This window comes from Lagenorhynchus albirostris, chromosome 16 (assembly GCF_949774975.1).
Source record: "Lagenorhynchus albirostris chromosome 16, mLagAlb1.1, whole genome shotgun sequence".
Taxonomy (NCBI): Eukaryota; Metazoa; Chordata; class Mammalia; order Artiodactyla; family Delphinidae; genus Lagenorhynchus; species Lagenorhynchus albirostris.
Window position 1 is genome coordinate 44,415,150 of NC_083110.1, and position 21,278 is coordinate 44,436,427.

A 21,278-nucleotide genomic window follows, 5' to 3' on the forward strand; every position below is an offset into this window, starting at 1 on the left:
CTTAAAATGACTAGGTGAATTTAATATTCTAGCAAACCTTTAGCACGCCTACACCACTGTCTTTAAAAAAAAAATCACTGAACGTTGACTAATAACATTGAAATTATATTTTTAAAAGCCCAATTAAAAGCAATATTAAACTTCTGAAGTAGCATTCATAGCTGGATTTTAACTTGATATGTTTAATTTTATCTTCTAATATCTGTAGAAGAAGTTGAGTATTTTGAGGAATAGTTCAATTTTGAGAAACAGGGAGGGAAAAATCCGATAATACAAGAATAATAATAATATCTTAGGATCAAAATTTCATTTAAATTTATTCTAATTATATATAATATGCCCTTAATACTCTTATTTTCCAAATGTTTCTTAGATTTTTATATTTTGATAACATCATATTCTAAAGTAGTCTTGGTATGAAAAATTCAAACAAAAATCATAATATATGCCTTCTTGGATACTATATAATCTCGGTGGACATATGTTTTGCAGAACTGTCTATATTTGATTGACTTTTTAAACACTCTCTACGGGAAAAGATCAAACCTCTGTTTAATATGCCATGTTCATATACAGTTCCAAATCAGGATGACAGCTCATAAAATTATACATTTGTCTAAGGAGGTACAATGCTACTTGTCCAGGAAAAGCTCCAAATGGCTGTGCTACTTTTGACAGCTAGTAATTGTCAACTGGCCTGCCAACTTTTCCCCATGTGAAAAAGCAAATCAATTCGATATTTCAAATCTGGTCTTTCCTAGCTAGTCTGATATTTCAGAATTGTAGTATTTCTGTTCTACTTAGCTCCAATTTACTTTTAAGAAATCGGGTTCCTGTTTCTACTCCTTTCCTCCTTTCACATGCTAATAGACTCCTTGCCCATTGACAAAAAGGTCATCACACCTGCCCAGGTTCTTGTCTTGTTTCCTGACCTCACATAGGTAAGGGTTCTCATCGGGTGAATCTTAATGATTTTGTGCTTGCTTTCTTTTCTTTTCTTGGTTCAGGCCTAAGACAAGAAGCTAGTTCAAATATATTTTTTGTCACCTTTCTCCCTCAACCCTAGACTGTGCTGTGTCTCCCTCAACCCTAGACTATGTCGTATGAGTGAAATCTGACAGAAGTTTGGTTTGATAAATTTAGTGAAAATGCTTGATTCTCTGGCTACACATGTAATGATTAGAATTTGTGTTGTCTGTTTAGACACTGACATTTACAGATGAAAGATATACATAGCACCTATATATAGTTTTTTTTTTTTTTTTGGGTGGATCTTCATCCCTCTCCAACCCACCCCACCCCACCCTACCCTAAGGGTTTAAGGGTTTATTTTTATAAAAGGGAATATTTTAAGCCTCAGTTTGAGGGTGTGTGAGATAAATAAAAACCAGTTGGCTGCTAGTCATTTATTTCCAGGACCATCTTTAAGCACGCTATTTAAAAAAATATGAAATGGTTTGTGAATTGCTTTTGTCCCACTCTGTCATGCCAATTTATCAAAAAGAAACAAATATCATGCATGTTGTGTTCTTCAGTCCTCTGTGAAAACACATATGTACCTGCTATGAGACTTCTCTGCAGACTCCATAGCAGTTGTGCTTTGATCATATCAGTTTTTAAAATCTGTCAGAAAGGAAAGGTAACATTCAGTCTCGTCATCAGCACTGCTGGGAAAGAAAATCATGAAACTTCTAGCACTGGTTTGACATGAACTCTGTGACCAGCAGATGTGTGGTCCTCTTGTATACGGTATTTACACCAGCTTGCAGTAACAGAGTCTACAACCCTCACTTGAAGAAAGGGAAGAGTCCAGTTTTTGTACCACAGTAATCTAATCTATCGTACCCAATATATTATTTTTTGATCTTCTTGATAATTCTAGCAAGGTACTGACTCTCTTTGAAGTGTTTCTTACAGTCTTTCAAATTATAATCAGAGCAAAGCAAGGTCATTGCAACAACAGAAAACATTTCTTTACTGGTGAAAGGCTTTGCTTCAGGACCACCATGTCAACTGCTATTTTTAGGTTCAAACAGAAAACATGTAAAGAGCACTATTGTCATCTAAGCAATAAGTCCTAATGCCACTGTAGTTACTGGAGCAGCATCGATCAAAGGCATCATGGTGACCCCGAGCACTAATCTTCTCTCTTTCTTTCAGGTTTGCTGGCAGCTGTGTCTCAGAAAAAGCTGTCTTCAGCAAGGCAGAAGCAGGTAAGAGAAATACATTAGAAGTCTACGTCCCATCCTGAGTTGTCGTCAGGTGGTGGTTCGTCATTGTCCTCAGGGAAACTGTCAAAATTGCTTGTGTCTGTGGGTGATGCGACCTGCGAACAAGAGAACGAACGGTAAAATTTTCTGATTTTTTTTTTAGGGGCCTTCCAAGCTAGATTTTTAAAACATTCTTTATTCAGTCTGTATTCAATGGCTATTTTTGGAATGTCTACCATGAGCAGGATATTGGGGGTTACAGTGGTGAATAAAAATAGACATGGCTCTTGCCCTCATGGAGTTTACACTCTAGGAAAGAATAAATTGTGTGATTCAAACAAATAATTACAGCTGTAGATAATTATAAACTTTGGTTAGTGCTATGAAGAGTAAAAAAGAGTGATTGATTGTGGAAAAAGTATTAAACCTAAGAATTAATGGTTTCCATAAAGAGGGTATATAGCACATGCAAAGGTCCTGAGGTGAGAAAGAGAGAGCTCCATGCTATGAAGTATCTAAAAGAGGTCAATTTGGCTACTGTATAAAAGAGGAGGGGAGTGAAATGAGAAATAGGCAGAAGTCATCTTAAGGATTTCCGTGTATTTATTCTAAGTATGATAAAAAGCCCTTTCTAACCTTAAGCAAAAACTCTTACAAGTTTACTGGGCAAAGTCCAATCTGCAGAGCATGAGTAAAAGCAGTAAAGAAACACTTTAATTTCCCTTATATTCTACAATATTTAGGACCTCATATTCTATTTTTTATATATATATATATTTCCCCCATATAATTTAACACTACTGATTGCATAAAAGGAGACCCCTGGTAAATATATGTTAGGATAATTTAGACTTAATATTTACCTCTTCAAGTTTCTTACACTGTTCTTGTTCTAAAAGTAAAACTTTATGAATGCAGTTAGCATCTGTAATTTGCTTTGTGAATAAACATAAATATTAGCGTAGAAATAAATCTTAGAAGTAGGAAAAATATTTCTGTAGAAGAAGTGATCTTAAATTAGTCCCAGAAAAAGGAAGTGTATAAATGAAAGGTTCAGGACTGCAAAGCAGCCCTCTCCTCCTTAGTTGAGACACATCACATTTTATTAGCTAGATATAGTATTGTATCTATAAATGCAGTCAATTGAAATCTATTTCAGGTTAATAGCGTGTAAACACTTAGTCGACTTAGTGGATTAGCAGTTTAACAAAACACCTAATGTGTTAAGAAAAGAGAATTTAAAAGAACACCATTGTGCTTAGGAGTGCTTCAGAGTACTATGTGGGCAGGGGAAGAGGAGCTATGTGGGGCGTAAGTGAGACAATAGAGGCCAGGAATTGAAAGCTGTTGAAACTGATTGCTGGACTGTTGACCACACCCAACAGGAAACCAAAGGGCCGTGAATGTTTTGTTGTGGTCCATTTGGGTTGGACTCTTGGAGACAGAGCATGGTGGAGAGTGAACTGAAATCATAAACAGAAGGTAACAATAGCAGATAATCCTAACTCACACCAAGTATACTCAAGTACACACTAAATTGTTAAGAACTTATGGCATCTTGTATAGAGAGAAGATGTATGTGCAGAAATTTAAAACAGTGTACATAGTTTTGGTGGTAATTCATGAATATGACTAAATAAGGTGAATATATTCTTGGGCAAAGATGTATAAAGGTTTTATATTATGAGGAAAAAAAGATTCATGATACTCTTCTGTCAATATTTAACACCGTTTTTAAGCTTGGATTTTAGAAGATGTCACTATTTTAATCTGGTATTTCTCCTATAGTTTCTAATCTGATCATAGGATAAAAATGTAAAAATAGCAGACCTTTGATGACTGACAAACACCTTCACGTGTGTCACACTAGTACAAGCTGGAAAGTCTACTTACACTTGGTATTATAGGAGGTGTCAAGGTGCCTTTTCTTAAGCCTTCCCAATTAAAGCCCTCAAACCATCTAAGAAAGGAAAAGAGGTAGACAGTTAAACACATTTTACCTCAGCTGAAGTCTTCGCATTGCAACCTATATATGATGTCCATGACTGATGGAAAACAGGCAAACATTTTCAATTTAACTGCATGTTTTTAAATATTAGCTTATTAAATGGAATGCATATTTTAAAAAAAATCTAATTGTGAAAATTTTAGACACTAATTAGAAAGCAACTCCTTTTTATTCTAGTAATTTCAGTCATAATGTCTCTCGGACCTTGTTCCTACACAATCATTATAACTTAATAAATGTCATAATATGCTGGGCCCTACAGGAGATTTATTTTAAGAAGGTAGAATCAGGGCATGAATTGCCAGGACAGAAAATTATCTTTCCATCTTTGTCACTGATTCAGTGGGCAGCCTCAGTTAATTAACCTGTTCACATCACTGTCTTGGTCTCTAAGTATCCCATTTTCTTTCTTTTTTTCTTTTTGGTAGAATAAAGGTATTTTGCGCATGGCTTTTCTGTAGAAATGGGGGCCAAATATCACAGAAGGTTTGTTGTTGTTGTTGTCTTTGAAAGGTTTCATCATTCACAAATGCTTACACCAAATTCCTGGCAGGCCTTTTAGACATTCATAGGGTAAACACATTCCTCTTGGTAGATATGTGAATTTCCTATGCATGTTACAGAAACAGACTAATATATGGTCTTAGTTTAGCTTCAGATACATCCAGTCAACATGGATAAGGTCTGATATTCAAGATGCTACTATTGCTTGGAAAAAAAAATAGATGCTGTGACAGAGAAAAAAGACTGTACTCTAACTAGGAAATGGTTGGAAAAATATATTTTAGGTTGAGTCAAGGAAATGAGGCATGATAGATGGTGGAGTACTTTTGTTTTTAATGGTCTGGTAGAGAAGAGAATTCCAGGATTAAAAATATGTATTTCTTCTTCATGCTCAAGAGGAAAAGTGCTAGTTAGTTTGAGTCAGGAAAAACTAAATTCAGTGAATCTGTTGTTTAGAATGTCAGAGGGTCAGATGTGTCTAAATAAAGTCCCAGAGATGCAACTCGAAAGGTCTTAAATAACAAGGCTAACTAGTCTACATGTCTCCTTGGATATTCCCATAGACTAATTGCATCAGTTATATACAACCACTACCTTAAAAACATCAGCCTGGGAAAATACTTTCTGAACTCTCAAACCTAAAGTTATAAGGAAAGAACACTTACTTGTGCTTTTGAATGTCTTTCACTCCATTTTTCAAATTCCCTAATCTTTCTGATGGATTATCCCTAAAAATAAAATAATTGTTAAGGAATCTAATTGTTTCCATATTATGATCCTTTAAAAAATAATGTGGTTGAAATGCTTACCTGCATAGTTTTTTAATTAAATTAGCAGCATTTTTGGCAATCTTCTTTGGAAATTCTATCATGTCAATCCCCCTCAATATGATGTTATAGGTTTTCATAGGATCTGGGCCTGAGAAAGGTGGGCTGCAAGAATGAGAGACATGAAAAGAGATAGTACTTGGTTTTCTAAATAGGAACACTTATTGTTATAACTCCACAAATGACAGTTCTTATTTGGGGACATATATTAATAGTGAAATGAAACTTGATTAATGGCAAAACAGTATGGAAATGTTTCCAAGCATATTGTTTAGCAAAACCCATAAATGGGTCAAGTTTGTCCACTGTTCCCCTCATTTCTTTTCAGTGCAGGTGACTTATCAGCTCACTGATTACACTTGGGATGAAGTCCAACATCATTAGAATGGGCTACAAGAACATCACTGGTATGACCCCATCTCCTGCCATTACCGTGCTCACTCCCTGGGATCCAGGTAGACCAGCCTTTCTCTGCTCCTCTGAAGTACCCAGCACTCTCCCACCTCAGGGCACTGTTAGGTACTTCCCAGGCCTCCTGGCTAATGCCTCACTTATTAAGTGTTATGCCGCTTACTCAAAAAGGCCTGCTCTGATCACCCAAATGTAACGAATCATATAAACATCATCAACCAACAAACCTAATGTAATAATCTAATCAATCTAAGTTAGATTCACCTGTTACACTCTTATAGACCCCTGTATGCCACTTACTATACTTTGTAACTACTTCATTTTGGTGAGTATTTGTTTTATGTCTGTCTTCCCTTCCAGTCCCTGCTGGTATTCCCAGAGTCTGGTGGAATGCCTAACACACAGTAAGTGGTCAGTAAATATTTGTTGAACTAATGCTTCTACAGAACAGTGCTCTTCCTATCCTTTTCTCCCTCTTTATCCATCCTCAGATAACCTAATGCAAGACATCCTCTTTGTTAGAAAGGATGTGATACCCAGTCCCTCATAAGCCAGATCTGTTGGGTTATTTACCTATCCATCCTTGGACTGTGGCTTTGTGCCAGGCTCAGGGAATACAGATGTGACTAACGTCAGCTCCTTCCATCAACTTTCCCACAGTTCAGAAGGGAGGTTATGATGTGCCTTGACAGCTGATTTCTTTGGAATTAATTAATCTCCTAATATAGGGCTCGTTCATGTTTCTTGGGGGAAGACGTTTTCTGGATTATTTTTTGTCTATCCATAAAATTAGCAGTTCAAATATTTCCTTCTATTGAGAAAGTTGAAAACAATGAATTGCTTAAAAAGGGCTGTGTGCATTAAGGTTTTGTCCCTATTTTCGGTAACAAGTACTTTCTATTTGTCATTAACTGTCATGTTAAACCACTCTTTATAATGTATTAACATCCAATTCTATTTAGTATTCTAAGAATTTTCTCTTTACATAATGTTATGATTGAATATTCTCTCTACTCTCAAGTTAATTTGCCAGTTTTTATTTTCACTTTAAACATGAAGAACCACCACATCTTGGTTTTTCTTGTTATCAACTTAATGTTGGTTCTAATTTATATTTTTGCATTGATTTTTGTTCTTTCTAACATAATTTTATTAAAGGTGACTTGTGGTTTTTGCAAGCCATGCATGTTCTGGCCAAGATATTCAGGCAATATGTGAAAATACAAAGTATTCAATTTAATTTTACTTGAAGTTAATTTCAATATGTGCTTCTTCACCAACAACATTAAAGAATGTTTTTGCCCAGAAATATACCCATGCACCTCTGGTCAATCTACAACAAAGGAGGCGAGAAAAGACAGTCTCTTCAATAAGTGGTGCTGGGAAAACTGGACAGCTACATGTAAAAGAACGAAATTAGAACACTCCCTAACACAAAAACTCAAAATGGATCAAAGTCCTAAATATAAGGCTGATACTATAAAACTCCTAGAGGAAAACATAGGAAGAACGCTCTTTTGGACATAAATCACAGCAATCTTTTTGGATCCACCTCCTAGAAATTAAAAACACAAACAAATGGGACCTAATTAAAAGCTTTTTGCAAAGGGAAACCATAAACAAAACGAAAAGACAACCCACAGAATATTTGCAAATGAAGCAACCAACAAAGGATTACTCTCTATCAAAAAACCCAATCAAAAAGTGGGTGGAAGACCTACATAGACATTTCTCCAAAAAAGACATACAGATGGCCAAAAAGCACATGAAAAGATGCTCAACATTGCTAATTATCAGAGAAATGCAAATCAAAACCACAGTGAGGTATCACCTCCCCTGGTCAGAATAGCCATCATGAAAAAGTCTACAGATAATAAGTGCTGGAGAGGGTGGGGAGAAAAAGGAACCCTCCCTGCACTGTTGGTGGGAATGTAAATTGGTGCAGCCACTATGGAGGTTCCTTAAAAAACTAAAAATAGAGCTACCATATGACCCAGCAATCCCACTCCTGGGCATACACATCTGGAGAAAAACATGATACACACACCCCAATGTTCACAGCAGCACTGTTTACAATAGGCAAGACGTGGAAGCAACCTTATTGTCCATCAGTGAAGGAGTGGATAAAGAAGGGGTGGTACATATATACAGTAGAATATTACTCAGCCATAATAAAAGAATGAAATAATGCCATCTGCAGCACCATGGATGGCCCTAGAGATTATCACACTGAGTGAAGTTAGCCAGAGAAAGACAAATATCATATATCAATCACTCATATGTGGAATCTAATTTAAAAAAAGCAAATGAACTTATTTACAAAACAGAAACAGTTACAGATATCAAAAACAAACTTATGGTTACCAAAGGGGAAACGTAGCAGGGAGGGATGAATACACACATGCTACTCTATATAAGATAGATAGGTAACCAACAAGGACCTACTGTATAGCAGAGGGAACTCAATATTCTGTAATAACCTATATGAGAAAAGAATCTAAAGAATAGCTATATGTATAACTGAATCACTTTGCTTTACACCTGAAACTGACACACAACACTGTAAATCAACTATACTCCAATAAATTTTAAAGAAAAAATATTTTAAACACTTTGGAGTTTTCTTTTTTATAACGACATAATTCAATTGTAAAAAATACTTACGATTCCTAGTTGTGAATTATGAGCAATAAGTATTCCTATAGTCATTCCTACCTTCTCTCTCCGAGCTTAACTTTTAAAATTGCCAAAGACTATATAACATTTCCATTCTGCTCAATAACCAAATTTATTTTCATTCATCTCTTAGTTGACTTGGTCATACAGTAGTGTTTCTAAGAAAGCCCTGGGGTACACACTTTAAGTGCTTTTTTTTAATATGCGGTACGCGGGCCTCTCACCGCTGTGGCCTCTCCCGCTGCGGAGCACAGGCTCCGGACGCACAGGCTCAGCGGCCATGGCTCACGGGCCCAGCCACTCCGCGGCATGTGGGATCTTCCCGGACCGGGGCACGAACCCGTGTCCCTTGCATCGGCAGGCGGACTCCCAACCACTGTGCCACCAGGGAAGCCCTGGGGTACACACTTTATATGTTGTCTTTATATTTTAAGAATAATTTAAGAATAACTTAATTTTGTATAAATTAGTTGAGTTGTACTCTGTCTCTCTCAGAACTACATAGTTCTTAATATTCTATCTTTTGGCATTAAAGGTGCTATAGAGAAGGTTGAGGCCAACAACTTGAATTCTAATCCTCCTCACTTCCATCATCATATATGACATGGTTTTGTAGCTTAGAGACTATATACTTACTCCTTATCATTGAAGCTGGGAAATTGCAGTAGGACACATGGTGGTGTTATGACTCTGTTTCCCCATGGTTACTGTTGATCAAAATGATCCACTGAGACCATCTGTGACTGGTCTATGTCATGAATTTTCTATCATGTAATTGAGTATGTTTTCTATCCCACTTGTAATCGACTCTTCATATACATAGTTGTTGTTTTTCCTATTTCCTTGGACTTCTGTATCTTCTTTCTGTAATAATTTCTATATCCTTTTTTCTTTTTTCCTAAGGTCTATCTACTATCTTCCTGGCTGGGTTTTTAATTGCTATTATTCTGTCTTTCTGTTGCTTATAATATGATTTTCAGCTTTGTACTGTTCTTGAGGTCTGCAAGTTTACTAATTTTCATCTATGAACACTTACAGACATTTGTGAAGTTACTTTTTTAAAGAGATCATGCTTTCAACAGCTGCAGAGAAATTCTAATTAACAATGTGAACTCTTCCCATGTTTCTCTGAATCATTTCTCCTGTGGTATTTAACTGCCTTTGCCTATGTATCTTTCATCTAAAATTAACAGAAAACACCCACGAGGTTTATTAATTTGAAGTCAACATAAGATGTTTCAAGAGTAATGGTATAAAATGTCCACAAGTGGGCTTCCCCGGTGGCACAGTGGTTGAGAGTCTGCCTGCCAGTGCAGGGGACACAGGGTTCGAGCCCTGGTCTGGGAAGATCCCACGTGCTGTGGAGCAGCTAAGGCCATGCGCCACAACTACTGAAGCCCATAAGCCTAGAGCCCGTGCTCCGCAACAGAAGAGACCACCGTAATGAGAAGCCTGTGCACCACAACAAAGAGCCCCCACTCTCTGCAACTAGAGAAAGCCCGTGTGCAGCAACGAAGACTCAACGCAGCCATAAATAAATTCAAAATGTCTACAAGTGAAATAAAAACCACCACATAACTGTTCCTGGCAATGGTAGTACTAGTAGTAGGTGTTAGCATCAATGGAGTGCTTCCTATGTTCTAGACTTTCTCAGTGCTTAACAGATTCACTGAATCCGCACAAATAACCGTGAGACTGAAAGTCCCATCTTCCTCTCATTTTCACTGTAGCTACTAAGTTCCCTTAAGTAATTCTTTCACATTCCACTGCATGCTTCTTCTTAGATCTGAATTATGGGAATTATCTTCAAACTAGCCTCCCCATCCCTCTTCCAATTTGCTCTACCCATTACTGCCAGCTTGTTTTCCTTAAATACCACAACACATGTCACTCCTTTATCAGAAAATCCTCCATGAGTCCCTCTCTGGATGGAGTCCAAACACTGAGGTACAGCAATCATGATTCTTGAAAGATGACTCTTTTTGGATCTCCCATCATTTCTTAACATGAACCTTTTTCATGTCTTTGCCCACTACTCCCCCTCTATTTAAGCCATGCCTTTCTGCCTGGAGTGAACTTTGCTCTCTGTATTCTTCCTGCAAGGCCCAGCTAGTCCTACGCTCTTCAAAAGCCTCCCTGGACAAACTTAACCTTCTTCTGAACTCTTCAGTTCATAATGACCTTCTTAATTATTGTCCTGAGCACAGGGCTTGGTGGCATATTTGTTCCTCTTTTCCTTGAGTTTATAGTCCGTTTTATACCTGGTCGTATCCACAGTACCTTTTTTAAGTTGTTGAAGACTACAATATTATTACACAACAGATCTGCAAAGCATTTACATCTCATTTAGATATAACAATTGCTAACAGGTTCTCTTATTTCTACAAATAGTTGACTGTATATTTTTATATGACTTTCATCTTCCTTGCTGGCTAAATGACTAGGCTCAGAGATCTCACAGAAAGACACTAGATGATTCCACATTCACATATGTATAAATAATGAGAGTTGAGAGTTGATGTTGAGTTTGTTCCCCTCATCTGACCCATTTTAGTTTTTACTTTATGAATTCCTGGTTATCTGCATAACTAATTTAAAAGTGTGGTAACAAGATCTGGTGAAAGTACTTTAAGATGGTCTCGCCAGAGTGACAAAGACAGGAGTGTGTAGCTGTTTGCTGGTCTATTTTTATCAGCAGTTCTCTATCAATGTCCATACCTGCCAGTCAGAAGTTCATACATTAGGATTCCCAGTGACCAATAGTCGGCTGAAATGTCATGGCCTTTGTTCAGGATGATCTCTGGGGCTACATACTCTGGAGTCCCACAAAAAGTCCATGTTTTCTTTCCAAATCCTATTTTCTTTGCGAAGCCAAAATCAACCTTACAAAGAGAGAAAAAACAAGATATTCCAAGCCACTTTTGATTAAGCTTAAAAGCAAAAAGCTACTTTGTTGACGTATGCTGCTGATGATAATAAAATAAAAACAGATTTGAACTATTGTAGTCCTGTCTTCTAAAAAGTCCTCTGTATATTTCGAACAAACAAAGCCTCCCTGCTCAAGCTCAGTTTCAAAAGGAAAAGTTGAAACCTTAACATAGGATAAAATTCACATCACCGAAAATAAAGGCAAACTTTTCTTTATGGAAATACTTTCCATTTTTCCTTCTTTTATGCCAGTGGAGGTTGGGGTATAAACAAATAATTTCTCCTTTACTCAGGCATATTTTCCAGATATCTCCTGGACTTAATGAAGTTGACAATTCATTTAGTGTTAATTGAGAAGCCATTTTTATTGTTGAAGGAGCTGAGTTACAAAGCTCAGCTTTGGGACCAATATTTGGTCCAATATTTGGGACCAATAACTCTGTCCTTGGAAAACAGAGATAAAATCGAAACGTATTCTTCATGTTTCTAGAAAACTTTTGAAGCAGGAGCCTCAAATGCAGAAAACCATGTTTTTCTAAAACAACTGGTTGAGAATACAAATAATTAACTATCATTGATGTGATTACTTTGAAAATCATAGGTTGAATAAAAATTCCAAAAATTTAAAAAACAGAATCAGGCACTGAAAGATCCAAAGTCTACAAAAGTTACACATTTTAAAATAAGAGAACTTCCCTTCTTACTGTAGATCTTTAGAGCTCTTGGCCAATTTTATTATTACTAATATTATTACTAACATGGCCTGGATAACATTGCCAGCAAGCCCTTTTTTTCCATTAGCATTACAGTATTCTTTAAGATAATGATTCATGGTTCTCCACATATGACCTATTCCCTTTGGATGGCAGAAACCCAGCTAGACATAGGACTTCTACGAAGCTTTTCTGGGTCTACGAACACATGCAAGCAAGCGCGAGCCTATTTAAGCATGTTTTGCCAGCATATTATTAATTAAAACCTAGCCAATGTAATTTCTCATAACCTTTACATAACTTGAAAGAATAGTTAGTTGAAAACAGTAACGCTACAGCCTGCTCATTAGCCAGTATTTTAAAGTGCAGGGCAGAAACCATGTGTGAAACACACTGACCAATTTGGCGTAACCTCGGTGGTCTAGGATGAGATTTTCTGGCTTGAGGTCCCTGTAAATGATTCCTTTGGAATGCAGATAGGCAAAAGCTTCTACCACACATGCTGTGTAAAATCTGGTTGTAGAATCTTCAAATGAACCTCTGAGACACAGAAAATGGAATAAAAAGTAGGAAAGAAATTAGTTTGTCTAATAAGGGTCAGTTTCTCACGTCACTATATTCCTACGCCAGAATGTGACCCCAGAGACCAGTGTCCTACTGGCCAAATGTCATAGGGCTACCTTTGGATACTGGGTTTTAAAAAGCATCTGAGGGTTAAGTCAAGGAATTCTTTGCCCTTATGAGTAGGATGGTTAAATCTAACTTCCTGAATATACTGAAGAGGAGGTCAACCACATACCACGTTTCATGTACTTCGTGGATTCCTCACAACAGCCCACTCCAATGTTAAAAGGCAAAGTTACAGAGGTGGGCAGAAGAGAGGCAAATCCTATTTTAGACCTCGTCTACCAAGGGGTGTTTTTTAAAGAACGGTTTATGAGTTTAGTCATATTTATTCTTAGTTTTAAAAATCTTTCTAAATAATAGAGATGTGGCTCATGAGTGTGAATAAAAGTTAATGTTTTCAAAGAACCACTTTGGAAATGAGTTACAACGCTACTGATAACAGATCGCAATCTAAGTATTCTGTCTGAAACTTCTGTCAGCAAGACAAATAATATCTATTTCCTATGCTACTGCCTTATTAGAAGGAAAAGATGGAGCTAAAAGATAAGAAGGAAAAAGGTAATTGGAAGGGAATGTTTATTAAACTTGATTATGAGGTTTAGCAAGAAAGCTCTTTGTCTCTCTGTACGTGTATGTGTGCGTGAGTGTGTGTTTATTTAATGAAATAACAGTAAAGGAAAAAAACCTTGGCATCTAAGGTTGACTCCTTGGTTCTAGGGAAGAACCTTTATACTTTACCTGTTTTTTTTTTTCCCTATGGAATCCCTTAGAAAGATAAACTACTTTTTTTTTTTTCCCTCTTCTTTCCCAAGTAGTAGTAAATGCAATTAAATAATTTCGTGAAAATTCAAGAACATTAGTGTGAACATCAGCTCTTGAGTTGGCTGAGATGTAACAGGACAGCAAGCACTCAGGTGGTTTGGGGAACATGCAGCAAAGCGGAGGCCCAGAGCTTGCTTTCACGAGAGTCACTGATACCAGTTTGCATCTTGCTCACATTTGCTTCTTCTTCAATATTGAGAAATAAATTCTAACAAACCGAAAAGTACGATACAGCTGCTATCTTGCAAAATTTATCAGTGAATCTAAGGCTAATGCAGCCATCTTTCAGGTCATGTTTTAGAAATAGTCAGTGTCTTCCAGAAAGGTATAGTCTGCATTTTAACTACTAATGTCCCCTGAGTTGTCACTGAAATAATTAGCTCTTCCCAAAGGGAATATCCTTCTTTTGAAATACAATTCAGGGCATGATGATATCTACTCCTCTAGATACTAGACTCTTAACTGTAATCACTAGGTTTCTAGTATCTCTCTTCAACAATATCTGGATGGAACAATTGTGAATCTATAAGGACAAGAAAAAGTTTGAGAAGAATTGCATCTATATTAGGAAATGAATGGTATACATTATGCTGCAATTGTTTTCTGACTTGGAGCTATCTTTGCAGAACCAACACTATATAATCCTGTGTATTGGGAAAGGGATTAGAATAGTACCTTAAAGGTCCTTTCATCTTTGTCCTTAATTAAGTATATTTGTCTATCAAGAGCAGCATATTTCTTTGAGAGATCATTTGCCTGAAATAGTAAGCATCCATGTGTAGATAATTAATGAGCAACTTTATACTGAGTGCTGTATATGACTTCAATCCCTTCTCAATGGAGAGCACAGCAAAGCAAAACAATCTAAACAAAACAGTACATAGAATAGAGCTTTGTCTTTTTTCACATTACATGCCTTGTTTTAATACAAAAATTGATTACTTCCTTGTATCAGGACTGTCTAATTGCAGTATGGGTGGGCCTTTTCAAAAGCCTACAATTCTTGCTTCCTGTTAGAAGAAGAGTTATTTCTGCAGTTGCGATGCTGGGCAACAGATCTGTTTCCCTTAATATTCAGTTGTTAATAAAATGGAACCAAATGGACAAATGCATTGTTTCTGTAAAGAGAGTACACACTTAATGAGAGATCAATTTCTCATGGCATCTCTGAATGGTATTCATATTTATATTCTGAACAAGCTGATCATTAGCAGAAAGACGAAAAAAATCCTAATGCAAACTCAGATTCATCAGAGGAGGCCGTAGGTTACGAATGTGCACTCTGAATGAAGCAAAATCCTGGGCTCAAATCTGGCCTCCACTTACTGTTTAATCTTAAGTAACTGACTGTACCTCTCCAGGTCTTAGTGTTGTCATGTGCAAAATGAGACTAATAACAGAAACTCTCTCTCTGGGTTGTTGTGAGGATACAAAGAACTTGAGGCGTGTATTAGAACAAGTGCCTGGCACACATCTGGTACTCAGTAAGTAGTAGCCATTACTATTGAGCACCAAAACCTCTTCTTTAGCGCCTCCAGTGTCTTAATCTAGGAAAAGTGACTGATATAGGACAGTCCTTGGGGATGGGAGTTTGCAACTCTATCACTACTACTGAAATATTGGATTGGCCAAAATGTTCGTTCGGGTTTTTCCCTAAGATGTTACCTGAACGAACTTTTGGGCCAACCCAATATTTGCTGCTTCTCACTGCAAAGGCTAATCGCCGTGAGTCAGCTCTGAAGCGTTTTCTGCTAATCTCTGTCCTTTTCACTTTCTCCATGCTTCTCCCAAGGGTACAGGTGAAAATTATCCTTATATTGCTTACCAATCAAAACCCTCCTTTTTTCATCATGAAGGGAACTGACCATAAACATCCATCACTGGGTCTTCAGTTCTTGACAGCTTGTTTCTGAGCCATTTTGGAATTTGGAGAGCTCTAGAAAGCTGGTTTCTAGCCCTTCAACAGATCTGTATTGAGTATCTCCCATATATAAATATATTTGTAACTGATTTTAAAAATTAAATAAAAAATTTGTCTCAAATCTGTTTCTGTGTTATGTGACAAATCAACACAATATATGCACACAAAATGTTTACCAGCAACACAGTTTCATCACTAAATATTTGATGTAGGTAATTTGTGAATTTTAAAATACCCTTTTGGAAAGCAGTCAAAAACCACAGCATTAGGGTGATTCACAATGAAAAATTACTATTAGAATCGGAAATGACAATGTAAATTTGATTTAAAACAAAAGCTTGTTTTATCAACAGTTAAAGTTGCTTGAAGAAAGAAATCATTCCCCTATATAGCTCTTTGAAATAATATATTATGCCTTGACAGTTGTGTCATTTCAATTAACAAGTAAGGGATAGGTCCTTATATCCTCTCCGGGAGGGAGTAGGTGTTTTATCTTAGCTAGATGGCAGTAGATAACAACAATTTGCTTCAGGGGATTTGAGGGTTATGTATACTTATTGATAGACTCAAATTAAAATGTAATCACAGTGTTTAATCAACTTGCCATAACCAAGTCCTGAAATGGCAGAATGTAACAAAGACAAAGCATCTCTCACTGAAAGACAAGTTCCCTCTTTTCATTGACTAGTGACCACAATCATTAGTGAGTATATAAACCTGAAGCATGCTACAGGTTTATTGCCAAAGTAGGAAGGCTAAATTATTATGAAAATGGACTCATTTCCTTAAAGGACTTTCAACCAAATTAAGAAATGACACAGATTCCACCTAATGGGTCATCTAAGATGGAATTTAAGTAATCACCTCCCATAAAATAGCTGGAATTAAGGAGAATGTATATAGAAAGTCACTTGCTGGCTTATAAAACACATCCAGGAAGACTCGAGACCAGAAGTGAGATGTGATAATTATGGTTTCTTATGTAATTGTTTAATACGTTCTGTAGGAAAAATTAACGTACACTTTAAAAAATTCAAATTAAGTAAATGATATTAGAATATGTATTAAATACTAATATTAATGTAATATATACTAATAACTGTAATATATACTAATAACCTCTCTCTCTCTCTCTCTCTCTCTCTCTATATATATATATATATATCTCAACCACTTACATTTTTAAGAAAGTTGTGGTTGACAATTCTGTAACTGTTATAGAGAAGAAGTGAATAAAATATAGTTTGTATATTCCAAATAATGGAACAGAATTTGTGGAAAAAAGTCACAAACTAGAAGATAAAACATGATAGCTAATTAAAGGACAAACCAGGGAAATTGCAACAATTAACATTTCAGTGCTGTAGTTCCTATTTCCAAGATTAAAAAAAAATTTAATAGTCCTCAAAATCTGTTTGTATATATGGTATCATTTTAATTCCTTCTTCCTGACAACAAATAAAAAACTGCTCTGTGTTCTTTTTCTATGCTGATGAGAAGAAAGAGAGTGAGAGGCAGGAAATGGTCAGCTCAGCTGCTAGGTGAAGGAAGGAGGATGTCATTGCTATAGGAGACTTCCTGCGCTAAATCCCTGAGGCTCAGAGGTCACACAAGCCTTTCTTCAGATTAACCTTCCCACCAAAACATTTCCTTTATGCTCTCAGAATAGCTTCTCCCTTACTACTACTTACTGGGACCCGAGAGGAAAACTAAAGGAACTGAACAAAAAGGTTTATTTTGACTGAGGATACTTTTATATACACTGTGACAAATAGCATAATTAATTTCCTTTTTCTCTTGGCATTTTTTTGGTTCTAACAGTTAATCTTTAGGATTTCTCAGCCCCAGTTTAAACAAGCAATGAGGAAGCTAGTCTGTGACAGTATTAATTGGAGCCTGGATATCCAAAACTATGCTTTCCCTTTAGCAATTCCTTACGTAGGAAAAAAAAAAGTCTCTTGGAATAAAAGCAGTAAGGCTACATACATATTGAATATCTAAAAAAGAAAGCTGGCAGGGGACAATGAGTCCGAGATGATTTTATATACGACAGCTTCATTGCTTTCCATGTCGAGGCTTCAGCCCCTCTGAATCTTTAGGAAGGATCAGGTAGCTGCTATTTCTCTGGATCATGCCTCCTTAATGAATATTTAGTACACTGGGGGGACTCAGCAACTGTGTACCCCAAATCCAAGGAAGATAAAAGGGAAGACAAAAGAAAGGGTCAGTAAGCAGTCTGGTGGAGGTAGAAAAAGGACCATCGCTGATCTTCTCCCTCCATCCACTCCTCCCAAGACAAGCTGCTTCTTGATAGCATTCCTTTGCTACCCCGACAAATCCAAATACATCTCACTTGTAAGCCTTGGCTAGCATTTATGTACCCCCAAAAATGCAAAATCAAGTTAACTAAGGAGAAATATGAAACAGTTTCCTTGCAAAAAATAAGTTGAATATTGATGTCTATGCATGTTTGAGTGGACTTTAGGTTAACTTTTATTATTATTTTTAAAGCTATTTAAAAAATTTTATTGTTGTTGGTGTCTTGTTAAAGAAGTTAATAGAAGTTTAAAATCGCTGTTCCTTTCCCTAAGTGGCTTATTATTGCTTTAATGTTTACTTCTACCAGTAAATCTCCTCTTCTAATTAGAACAAAGTAGGGAAGAGATTTCAAATAAATCAGTGTATTGGAAGGTCAGGTCAAAAATAATATAGTAGGAGCACATTAGGATAAACCAGATATTAACTCACAAATCAGAATATTAACTTTCTGCTACATCCTGTATGAGGCATGGGACCACAACTGTTTTATTTATCATTTTATCCCGGGCCTCTACCACAATGCCTGGCGTATAATCTGTACCCAAAAATTAATTAACAGTAATATAGTAATACAGTATGATATAATGGCTCAGTACAGATGTTAACCCTGTCCCCTAGTGCCAAAATGATACATTCCCTAATAGGCACATTTACCTTGAATTTAAGAAAAAAACCATTAACGTAATAGGACACAATAAGGTAAAAAGAAACCCATTTGTCATATACAAGTAAAGCAGTGGGAATAAAAGACCTGAAAGGGCAGCGGGTACAAAGATATGAAGGTACCATAAGGATACAATTAGGAATGAGACTTCAAAGCAATAGTTTATAAAGAACTAGTTCTATTCTGGGATATCTACAAAATAATATACTGTCAAAAAATAACATGGCTTTCTGGGGACATTAGGGCTGTCTATAGCTGAGTCTGAAAGATGTTACCTGATGAAGGAGAGCCTGTGGGGTGAGATTGTAACAAATAAGAAAAGAAAAAGCTGTCTGAAGGTGAATATTCAAAGGAACAAAGATGCCGTTTGAATGTTATTAGGTCATTCACAGAAAATTGTAGTTTTTCTTTAAGTAAACATTTAGGGTTGGTAGAATACTTTTTTTAAATGATAGTTTGTTATACATAAATAGGAAATAGAAAATTAATTTTGAATAATAAAAAAAAAAAACAAATAAGCGCTAAAGAGACCAACTTTACTTGCCCTGAAAGGGCAAAGAGGAGTGTTAAGTGGGTTCCTTTTCTTCCCAAGACCAGGTAAGTCCTGAAAGGGATGGTTGGAAACTTCTGTTAATTTTGAAACCAAAGAGCAATGTAAAGGTAGAGGGAAAAGTTACTTTGGAAAAAAATTCCCAGTGTTAGGAAAGATAGCCCATCTGGAGAATGAGTGGAACAATCCAACTGACAGTTAATCTAGATTGCGACTATAAAATAACTTTAATTCTCTTCATTGTTAACAGCAATGAAGTGAATTCTAGGTATATAGTTGTCTGATTGTGATATTCAAGTTAAACTAAAGCTTCTGCATGTACCTTGACAGGTACCATTTTTATGGTGGACTAATCCTATATCGTTGGTTACAAATCTGAAACAGAGTGAGTTTCCTATTTACAGTCAATCACATGTAGATCGTGGGTTGTGACCCATATTTACATTTTGAAATACAAGCATATGTAAATATGACTTCTATACTTTATAAAAATGGACTCTTCTTACAAACCATCACAGTCAACTACATTTTCAAAGACATGATAGAAATTTCGTAAAACTCTTACCGATCCCTGAGAATGGTCCAGAGCTCTCCGCCTAGGCAAGCTTCCATCAACATATACAAATATTTGCTGTCCTTAAATGTTCTGTATAATCTGTGATTTGCAAACAAGAAAACAAAGATTATAAACGTTACTGTCTTTTAAAAGCATGTAAATGTTTTCGGTGCCCGGATTACAGTCTTACTGTTGATTTACCAAGCTTGAAATCTTATTAAAAGAATGAGAAAGATCTAAATTCACAAAGAGGAAAAAGGAAGCGATGGCTCATGACTAAGATTTTCACACTGTAGGGGGTAGTCTCTCCTTTGAAATGGATTAATCCAAATGATTATGAACCAAGAGGGCTTCCTGGGGTTCCTCTAATTCCAATTTGGCTAACGTTTCAAGTGTGGCCTCTTGAGCAATATTTAGTGGTCATAAACATGCAGTGTGCATGGATATTCAGTAGGTGACACTTTAAAATATAGATGTGTATGACATTTATGCACTGTTCACTTAAATTCATGTGATACCCTGTTTTCATCAAGTGCCACTGGCAAATTAACTAGAAAAGCTTCTGCGTATTAAAAAAAAAAACATTGTCTTATCAGTGCTCTCAAAGTACCAAGATGGGATAGTTATTTCATTTTTTAACAACTTCAGAAAATATGCAAATAAAGAATATTCAAGGTAAAATAGTTTGATTTTTGGTATTTTGTCTTTCATGCACCAGAGGTCTATGCAGAGTTCTTGGAATAACAGGATAAAAATGGAACATTAAGAACTCTGATATCTCCTTTGGGAAAAACATGTTCTTTTCACAGAATCTGATTCTCATTAAAAAAAAAAAAAAGAATCAAAATTTTAGTGGTTTTTTTTTTTTTTTTTTTTTTTTTTTCCCCGGTACTCGGGCCTCTCACCGTTGGGGCCCCTCCCGTTGCGGAGCACAGGCTCCGGACGCGCAGGCTCAGCGGCCATGGCTCACGGGCCCAGCCGCTCCGCGGCATGTGGGATCCTCCCGGACTGGGGCACGAACCCGTGTCCTCTGCATCGGCAGGCGGACTCTCAACCACTGAGCCACCAGGGAAGCCCTAGTATTTTTTTATTTAGTAAAAACTTTTTAAAAATCAGATTAAAAATGTTTCTTTGTGTGAATCAGATGTGTAACAGTGAGTGCAAATGTGGTTGCTCTTCCACTTGGAGTTGGGGACTTGAGCCCTGGGACAGGGTCTTTACCTCACTATGAAATCGGAATGAGCCCCCTGCATGATCTGCTTCTCCGAGCGGATGTGCTCCTGCTGTCTCGTATCCACGATGTGGCGTTTCTTGAGAATTTTCATTGCAAAGGTTTTGGATTCTTCACTTTTCAATTGGACCTTAAAGCCAGAAGGGAGTAAGTGAGGAAAAAAAAAACCCACAGAGTTAATATAACAGAATGCATTCTTAGCCCCAAATTAACAGGTGCATGGAGCACTGAAATGACACCCCAAACACCACCTGTATCACAGTAAAGCCTTGCTGGAGCTGGGTTTGAAATCCAGGGCTCACAGCTGTTGC

General features: G+C 36.7%; 1 protein-coding gene across 1 annotated transcript in view; it reads right to left on the reverse strand.

Moving 5' to 3' along the window:
• Positions 1-1,347: 1,347 nt before the first annotated feature.
• PRKG1 (protein kinase cGMP-dependent 1) overlaps positions 1,348-21,278 on the reverse strand; it is a 1,109,707-nt gene continuing 1,089,776 nt past the window's right edge. The window contains exons 11-18 of the mRNA XM_060125518.1: positions 20,958-21,097; positions 19,746-19,835; positions 12,676-12,817; positions 11,355-11,518; positions 5,532-5,654; positions 5,388-5,450; positions 4,104-4,170; positions 1,348-2,326 (exon numbers count right to left, since the gene is read on the reverse strand). Of these exons, the coding sequence (XP_059981501.1) occupies positions 2,228-2,326; positions 4,104-4,170; positions 5,388-5,450; positions 5,532-5,654; positions 11,355-11,518; positions 12,676-12,817; positions 19,746-19,835; positions 20,958-21,097 (888 nt within the window). The 3' untranslated portion in view covers positions 1,348-2,227. The remainder of the gene's footprint in view (positions 2,327-4,103; positions 4,171-5,387; positions 5,451-5,531; positions 5,655-11,354; positions 11,519-12,675; positions 12,818-19,745; positions 19,836-20,957; positions 21,098-21,278) is intronic.